The following is a 9,360-nucleotide window of genomic DNA, read 5'->3' on the forward strand; positions in this document are numbered from 1 at the left end:
GGGAAATGGCCGTGTGTCCGTTTGCGTCTGGGGTTGGCTCCAGCGGGGTGACGTATTTTGGGCGCAGGCCAGAATTCAAAAAACAATGAAATAGCGTCGACTTTGCACGAAATTACAGCCGCAAATTGAGGGCTGAAACAAGTTCATCACACTTTGCAGCTCGTACGGCGCAAAGTGGAGCAAAAGAGGCACAACAAGGTATGAACAACAATAAAAAAAAAGTCCAAAAGGAGGCCAAGGTGCTGGGCGCATGGCGCCGGCGCCGGCGATCAGGGGTCTCGCGCGCGGATTTCGGCGCGCCTCTTCATGAACCATGCCCTGGTGTCGTCGTCGACGCCGCTCAAGTCGGCAAGCATGATCCTTGTGTCTTCTGCACGCAATTTGGCCTCGGTGTCCGCTTTTTGGCCTCGATGTCCAGCCTTTGGACATCGAGGACCTCCTTGGCGAGGTTCCGGTAGATGGCAGCTGCGGCCTCTTTTTCCGTACGCCTCTTCTCGTCCCTAGCAGCCATGGCGGCACGGTTGTCGGCCATTATCTTCTCCATGCTCGCGTGAAAGCAATGGCCTGCGCCTCCCGGACGAGATCGGCCTTGGTAGCCTTGTGGCCTCGTGGACGAGGTGGAAGGACTGGACGACCTTGATCATCGTCTTCGCCGTCGAGGTTGACCGCTGTCCCATTCCTCACAGCTTCGTTGTAGGCCGCAAAGCTTATCATCCACTTGTTGTTGTCTGTGAGCACCTCCCAACAATGGACCATATGGAAGCCCTTCTTGTGCGTCGCCCTGAACTTCTGCAAGGCGCGGGATACCTGCAATCATAGCCACCAATGATGTACAATGATGCAAATTGACGCAATGACGCAAATTGTCTACAAAGATGATGGTTCTATCGTCTTTACCACTGTCATGACGCCAGTGCCGCTTACGGGGTTGTTAATAGCATGTTCGACCGCCGAGCAGAACTTGGCAGTCTCTTGTTTGATGTAGTTCCATCTTTTCCGGAGGGACTCTTCCGTCCGAGAGCCTGTGATATGGTAGGGCGGGTGCATCCTGGTCTCGTTGTACTGCTGCAAGATCTTGGCCCAATAGACCTTGCCCTTTTGCTGGGCGGCATTGATACAATCTTGGGTCGTTGCCAGCCAGTCAGCCACGCTTCACACAAACACTTGTCCTCGTCGTCGACGAAGCCTTGTGTCCTGCGGCTCTCCCCCTTCTTCTTGGTGGCAATGTCCGTGGGGATAGGCTGTGTTGGCGCGTCGTCGAAGTCGTCCACGCACACGGGTGTTGGCTGCGTCTGCTGGGTGCCGAACAGCCGTGCAGTCTCGATGTCCTCTGCATCTTGCGTTGGTGGCCAGTCATCATGCACGCCTGTCCAGGCCCGATCATCGCGAACGAAGCCGCCACCGTAGATAATTTCCTGGATGTCTGAATCATGGCGGTTCTTCCAATAGTCCTACGAACGACCGGAACATCAGACGCATGATACAGGGCACTCGCACACATTGACAGAGCTCACGTACCGGGTCGTCCATCGTCGGGGCAGGCGGCGCCATTTCGTCGAACAGGATGCGGGGCTGCGGCATGCTCTCCTCCGGCACTCGGCGCGTCTTCCGTGTCGCGCCCGGGCAGGAGTCACCGCTTCTAGGCGTCCGGTTGAGGTCGGGAACCGCCGCCCCGGTCAACTTTACCGGCGGCAGGCCGGAGGCGAACCGCGACGCCGCGTGGCCCTGCAAGGGAGCGGGAGTTCCAGGGCGCAGCTGGGAACTTACCGAGCTGACCGAAGAGGCCGGAGGAGCGACACCGGCGATCCCCTCTCTCTTGACGATCATGTAGCCCTCCGCTAAGGTCGGATGGAGGGCTACTTGCGCGACGTCGGCTTCGATCTGCATCTGCCAGGCCTGCTGGTTGGCGGCCGCGGCAGTCTTGATCTTCTGGTTCTTGCGCCACCCGCGATGCTTCGCGGCCTCCAGGACTTTCTCCTCCGCGGAGAGCACCTTCTTTGCCGCATTCAGCTTTGCCTCCCGGCCGCCGTCGTCGGCGGCCCGCTTTGCTTCCGCCGGAGCTGCAGTGTCCTTTCTGGCTATGGCCGTGGCTACGGGGGAGTGTGGGGCGGCGGTGGGTGCGAGGGTTTGCTCCGCATCCATGGCGGTAGCTGCGGCGGCGAGGACGTCCATCGCTTCTGGGCTGCTCGCGCCGGTCTAGTTTCCAATTTGGCGCGGGGGAATGGCCAGTGGCGGGAATAATATCGCCCTCCAGCCACTGATGCGCGGGTCCTACGTCTTTTTCGTCGGACACTCGGAGCGATTGCCGAGCGTCCGCGGAGACGCAAACCTGGCCGGCCAGGTTTGTGTCTCCGCGGACGGCCCGGTCACTTTGCGTCGCCCCGCTGGAACAGATTCCAGACGCATCTCCGATCACGACGGACGAAAACGGTCGCTCACCGACCGTTTGGGTCCATAGTTGCCAGGTTCGGGGTCGGTGCCGCGATCCACGACCCCGGATCGATCGACCCGGATCGAGGATTGGGAACGACAGCGGGTCGACCTGATTCGTGGCCGGGTCACGACCCCGTTCGATTGATGTTGAGCACGGCAGTTGCAAGGCGGCGAGTACATACCAGGCATGCCGCCGCAGTTTCCGTCCTGCCATGTACGCCGGCGGCTCATCGACGGTCTCAGTCTCACGGCGCCGTCGCATTGCGGCCTGCCCTGCTCCGTTCCTCCGTTACCGCCATCGCCGCCTGGTCGCCTGGAATTCACTAGGGGAGGTCGGGCTCTGATCGTGGGAGGCACTGCTGGACTTGGTCACCGGAATAGACCGAAGGAATTTGGGGATTTGTTTGGTGCTTCGTCTTCCTGGAGAAGAAATACGGAACGGATGAGTTTCCCGGGCTGGCGTGGTGGTGGGCTGATCGGGCTGATCGGATCGACCCAAAATTAAATGGATCCCGACCCGCGTACCAAATCGGCGTACCGGAGATGTATACCCCATGTCGATCCTTGTTCGCTAGGATGTCGATCCTCGATCCTCGACCCCGTTCCTCGACCCGCACGATCCGGATCGCTGGCAACTATGTTTGGGTCGCGCCGCTGGAGATGCCCTAAACGAGACGAGAGGAATAGAGAGGAGCTGCAGTCTGTGCTGGGCTGGGCCGTTTCTTCAGTCTGGCGTTTCCGTGGTGTGTTGCTACAAGTGTGTTCTGCTCCGTTTTCTTCTGATGCCGCGGTGCAGTGAAAGCAAACAAACAACCGAAGCCAAGCCACACTGAAGAACTCGTGCTACTTGCACGAACTGCTGCGCGCACGAACTGGGGAGCAAGTTCCAGCGGCGATGGGAACGAACGGAATTCGGAGGGGACGGCCGTCTAGCTTGCTGGCGGGAAACCGTAGAGAGGAGGAGCACCAGACCACAGGGGCGGGCACAGAACGAATTTGGAGTGGGAGCAGAACATGTCAGTGGGGGCACTTCTTGTATAAACACAGAATTTTGGACCGCTTGATTTTAGCCCCGGCTACAAATTGTATGGAGATTTGCTTGAATAAAATATACTTGCTTCAGGTAAAAAAAAAAACACTTGTATTAAAAATCATGGACAGTGTTCTTCCTCCATTACAATATCAACACATTAAGAACCAATGGAACATTATTCTGCATGCATTTTTCTTCTTCTTTCGGCTCTCTGGCAAAGAAGAATACTGATGCAAGCATTCTCTTTTTTCTGCATATGGCTTCACACCAACAAGAGGCAGATGATTCATGTATAGCTTAGCATGCAGCAATACACAGCAGGTGGCAATACTATAGCAAAAACCACCTGCATTTGGGAGGCTGCAAATCAATTTGATTAACTTACTAATGGGATAACGCATCTTTGATCAGTTTGGAAACATATGATTCTGCATGCCGCACACCATTCCAGAGTACCTGATCCATAGCCTGTTAAAGTAGATGTACACTATTAGAACCTGGGAAAATATTTCCTATAAGAGCTGCAAAAGTACAAGTCGCACCCATGCTGTGGTGTACATTGTAGGCATAATTTTGTGTGGCCATATGGATTATGATTTATTATTGGCGATAATAAAAATGATGGGGGGACGACTAATGGGTCAAACAAAATGTACCTTGCGTGCATCATTTCGTTCAGCCAGATCAATTTCCTTTTTCAAAGCATCCATCTTCTTACAGAATTCGTGGTAATCTATATCCAAGTGAAACTTTATCTTATTCTTCCAAGGACCATCTTTGAGTTTGGCCCTGATATCTTCAACCAAGATGTGTGCAATTGCCCCTAAACATCCAAGAGCCCCGAGAAACGAAAGAATTGTGTCCTTCTCAACCCCTGTGAGGCAGGCAGCCTCGGCAGCGTCACAAAAGGTTGCTGCATATAGCCTAACCATCTATATTAAGGAAAAAATATCAGTACGTCTACCATATCAAAAAGTGCAACGAAAATACCTTATAGGGAGTTTTACCTGGTCTGTTGTATGTTGAGAGATTTCTGTTGTACCGAGGCCTAACAATGATGTAATATCCTGGATATTTTTACACAGTTGCCGTGGTTTTGCACCAGCCATGAGTAAAAACGAATGCGCGGGCATGATTTGCTAACAAAACACAAGTAGTCTATTTAGAACTTACCATGACCGTGGAAGCTATATCTAGAGATGATCGAGCTCGCTGGCAGACCGTCATTGCCATCTGATTGTTGCTTGGATTCTCTTGACGCAATGACGTGTTGATCCTTTTTCCATCGTTGCCACAAGGGACTGTCTACAATCAAGAAACCGAGAGAAACAACACATCAAAGGATCTGTAGTACCCCTTAGTTTTTTTAATCCCAGATGTGTTAATTTATCCACTAGATAAAGCATGCTTATAGTCTTCCAAGTGCTGTAAAAATATATAGTCCTCTAAATAGAAATGGCAACTAGGTTTGCATACCACATTAAATGTTGGTTGGAACTATAAAAAAATCTGCATGAATTTATAGCCGAGAAACTTTTTCACTCGGTTAACTAAATTTGGCTATGTGCATCCTTGATGTCTTAACTAGACCTTGATATTAAGTTGTTGCAGAGGCCGGTTTTTATTGGTACCATCTTGATATTTATATATTAACCTTTTTCAAGAAAAAATAAATTTACATGAACGATAATACAATGAGGACTAACCTTGGAACGAATAATCTTCTTCATATGCTCACAAATTTCATCGTCCTGCTTACGGAACATCCTGGGTGGCACACGCTGTTTCAAATAAAAAAACAAATGCATTAGAGACAGCAACATATACTAAATCAAGTAAAAAACAATACATACTAAATCCAGATTTTAAAAACAGACAAAATAGTTACCTCTTCTCAAGGAACATTATATTATGCTCTCCCAAAAAAACAAACATGATTATTATTTTCACTAACTTCTCTAACCTAACAGTGTTATTTATCCATTTTTACTTTTTAATGCTAATGTTGGTGACTTAAGATAACTTTCTTCAATTATTCTTGGGAGAAGCGAACACGCGCCCGCAAGCATTACTGATTCAAAGTGGGCAGCTACATGTATTTTTCGTGGTGGTATTGAACTGGCATAGAAGTCTTAACTGACATGGCTGCATAATTGTGTCTCTCGCAACTTAGAAGCAGAAATTACAGAACACATTTACTGATAATTCAAACTAGCTACAACAATGCGACCCAGGTGGTGATAATTCAGAAAAAAAAGCGACCAAAACATACCAGGCCCAGTTTGTTGGCTCTATAGTAGTCACTGTACTCCGCCAGATCCTTGAGCATGACGTCTAACTGAAGAAGCAATTAACGGTCAAGCATAAGTAGAGCACACAGGTAGTTAGCTGTAGGTAGGAATCTTCCTCGCGTGATCGCATCCGAGACATGAACAACACCTGGAAGAAAGGAAATCGAGACAGAACTGTGCAGCTTACCGAATCCGGACCGCCGTCCTCTCGCCCCCGCTCGGGCTCGGGCTCAGGCTCGAGGTGGCGATCGGCGCCCTTCTGGCACCGGGAGGGGAAGAATGCGCCGTGCGGGCGTCGGCCCTGCTGGATCCTCAGCAACGGCGCCGGCGAGGCGGCGCGCGGGAGCGCGCGCAGGGTCACGCGAGCGGGCCGCGTGCTCGGGGACGCGGCGGCGACGGTCACGGGAGCTGCCCAGCACCAGGAGGCGCAGAGCGAGGCCATGTGAGGAACTGTGCAGGAGAGCGTCGACCTTTCGAGTTTGAAGCTGGCAGGGCGCGTGTATCGAAACCACGAAAGCAGAGCGCACGAAGGCGATTGTAGTGATAAAATACCGTATTAGACAAGATCGATTAGACAGGACAGTCCTCTTTATATCTTGTTCAGGAGGGCAACAGTTCGGTCAGGATTCTCTGTTCTTCCGGTTGAGAATCGTGACGGTTCCAGAGTTCGAACATTGTTCGGATTCGTTTGGAGTATTCTGTTCAGCCGGAAGAATTTTGAAGTATTCTGTCCGCGGCCTATAGGTAATGTCTTTTTGAAAAATATTCATATTTAACATTACGGGCCAAAAATAAATAGTAGTAAATAATTCGCGAGCTAAAATACAACTTACCGGCAAACCAGATTTTAACGGCATGATACACAAATCACATATCCCAAATTAAAATGATTTTCTTCTTCTTCTCAAGCCATGTCCGGTGAGTAGGGTCTATGTCGTTGGTCATAGGATTAGGATGATCTTGGCATCCTCGCTGAGCAGGGCGATCTTCAACTCCTTTTACTTGTTATCCACCTCTTTCATGGCAGCACGAGCATTGATCTCTTCAATCTCGAGCTTCTCGGTTTGTATCTCATACTAGTTTTTGGCGGTCTCTTCCTTTTCTGCCACTTCGTCTCGTTCCTCTTCTCGCTCGACACCTCCTAGTCAGCAAGGAGCGTCATGCTAGTCTCCATCATCACTGCGAGGAGGCCTCTCGCTTGCCTTCCGCCTTAGAGCTGGTCAACCCCCTCGGCCTCTTCAACAATGTAATTGGGGTCTCGCCATCAACATCGATGACATTGGATTCGCCGGGCGCGTTGGCATCATAGGACCCATATAGGTTATGCCATTTTGGGGCAATCCTAGAGCGTCATCCAACAATAGACCAAGTTGAAGTTCTTTTGCTTGTTGGCAACCTTGAATTGGCCCAAAAATTGAGTCATCAAGTTGGCAACGCCAAGACCATTCAACATACGCTTCTTCATCTTGTCGTAGGAAGCCTTGAACTTGATGGTCTGCTCTTGGATCTAGCCCACCTTTTCGTGAGCGAGGCCTCACTTCGGTCGCTCACAAATGGATGATCGCCCAAATGCTTGTGCTTGTGGAAGTAGTTGTGATCTTCTTTCAAAATGTGACACCCCTTTGTTGGGCACCACAAATTGGATCTTGTCCAACATCCATCCATGCCTCACAAAGGCACATATCCTCCATCTACGGGACTCTCCTTTGGTGACTTGAGGTTGCCCGTCCTCGAATAAGGCCGCCTCGTTGATGGAGATAGGGGCGTAACGGGTGCCACCTTGGGTGGCATCATGTTGCGTCTGGGTGCCGCCTTTCGTGTCGCCACCTCCATTGATCATGTTGGACATTGTAGCATCCATGGTCTCGTCCACATCCTAGTAGGACTGCCACAATCAAGGGGTCGGATCAGAATTGCTAAATCGATGAACATACGAAAGCAGGAAAAAATATAGCTTCATACCAAATACGAGGGCGAACGGGATCGTGCCGCATTTTCGTTGAGCATGTTGGGGCGGAGGGGAGGCCGTCCGGTGACAGCCACCCTGGGGTATTTCTTTGCCCGGCACCTCGGGGGACTTTTTCCTTGACATCCGGGACACCATCGGTCCCTTTCGCGGCACGAGGTGCTAAAAAACCAATCTAGGGTTTCATTCCTCTCGCTGGCAGGAGGTTTCTGTTCTTTTTAAAAAGGTATTAGGAGTGTGTTATTTAGGATGGTTAGGCGGCGACACCATTCTGAAGTCACAGTAAGATCCTCCTCGCCATATCCCCATTCCTGCGATGCGCTTAGTGCCGATGGAGGACGGGTGGAGTTTCCTTCATGGCATATCTCTTGGGATCATGTCGGTTTCATGCGAGTTCGTGTGGTTGCAAAATCGGCCCTTCCGATAAATACTTCTCATCTTAAGCGACGGTTGCTGCTCTGGTGTGCTGGTTCTTTGGAGCCTAACCATGGCGACTTTCCATGTGTCTACTATAACAAGTTCTACTACGACAAGTTTTGCCCATCTCCGGTGAAGGGGGGCGAGGATTGGAGTGCGCCTTCGACTCGCTCTAGTGGTTGTAGTCTTCAATAGGTGGTCCAAAAACCTATTTATAATTTTTATTACTTTTAGATCTCTTTGTACTACTATTGATATTTATTACTATATTGATGGGATTTTTGCAAAAAGAGTATAATTATAAATATATATATAGTATGATGGATAATAATTGTCCAGGTTAAAAAAGAGAAGAATTTAGTGGACTAAATGACCATTGTCGATGACATAGTAGCCGGGATAAATATTGCGAGGACAAACATCCTCGCAACAACCATGAGAAAAGATCCTAGATCGATCCAGTGAAGAAAGATCCAAAGAACCATACCTGGAGAACTTTAATCTTCCAACACCATCATTAACACCAGGAGGAAGATCTCGTTATCGAAAGATGGCCGAAGATCAATTATTGTAGACGATGTCATCTCTATTGATTTGAGAACGAAAAGAAGACGACTACCTAAACCCTAATCTAATCTTATAGAAAATCACTACTTTTATCGAAACCTCCACTCATATATCGGGTTCCCCACCCCACCTAACGCCGGCGAGGCTGACCGAAGGAGAGGAAACCGATCTATGATCGTTTTCTTTCTGGCGGCGGCTTGCACGATGAATAATAACCCAGCTTGTTTACTTGTTCTTGAACATTCTTTGTGCAGGCCAGCGCAATCTAGTTAACATAAGAAAATAATAATAATAATAATAATAATAATAATATCATGTATAATAGAAAAGTGGGTCTTGGGATTGACGAAGTCACCATAGGTTAAGGGTGCCACTATCCTCATAACCATGCAACCACAGATTGATTCTCATGACTGTCTACCTTTTGCGATCTTATTTTGTGTACTATTCACATTTGTCGTCAAATACCTTTTCATATGTGTAGTTTGGTTGATTATTGATTTGTTGTCTCTACTTCCCAAAGGTTGCCCTAAACTACCATAGAGTGCATGAAAACGATAGGAAAAGATATGTATGTGCCCACTTTCATCATATTAATTATTTCCTCACATGTTAATAATTAATGGCTTTACCATATCAAGGAATATTCCATA

At 49.3% G+C, this 9,360-nt stretch overlaps 1 protein-coding gene across 1 annotated transcript; it reads right to left on the reverse strand.

Annotated features, from left to right (window-relative positions):
- Nucleotides 1-3,873: 3,873 nt before the first annotated feature.
- Nucleotides 3,874-6,199, reverse strand: LOC124672791. Its single transcript, XM_047208964.1, has 7 exons — nucleotides 5,945-6,199; nucleotides 5,739-5,804; nucleotides 5,173-5,247; nucleotides 4,640-4,771; nucleotides 4,474-4,533; nucleotides 4,123-4,398; nucleotides 3,874-3,963 (listed from the first exon to the last, which is right to left on the reverse strand). The coding sequence occupies exons 1-7, from the start codon at nucleotides 6,197-6,199 to the stop codon at nucleotides 3,874-3,876; spliced, it is 954 nt and encodes a 317-aa protein (XP_047064920.1).
- Between the last annotated feature and the right edge of the window lie 3,161 nt (nucleotides 6,200-9,360).

This window comes from Lolium rigidum, chromosome 7 (genome assembly GCF_022539505.1).
Source record: "Lolium rigidum isolate FL_2022 chromosome 7, APGP_CSIRO_Lrig_0.1, whole genome shotgun sequence".
Classification (NCBI taxonomy): domain Eukaryota; kingdom Viridiplantae; phylum Streptophyta; class Magnoliopsida; order Poales; family Poaceae; genus Lolium; species Lolium rigidum.

What these genes read in the sequence shown, in the direction of transcription:
- LOC124672791 (XM_047208964.1), bottom strand. Translation starts at nt 6,199, where the DNA reads ATGGCCTCGCTCTGCGCCTCCTGGTGCTGGGCAGCTCCCGTGACCGTC. An exon ending in GAGCCAACAAACTGGGCCTG is followed by an intron (nt 5,248 to 5,738) that starts GTATGTTTTGGT and finishes TATTTGAAACAG; the next exon opens with CGTGTGCCACCCAGGATGTT. An exon ending in ATATAGCTTCCACGGTCATG is followed by an intron (nt 4,534 to 4,639) that starts GTAAGTTCTAAA and finishes AAAAATATCCAG; the next exon opens with GATATTACATCATTGTTAGG.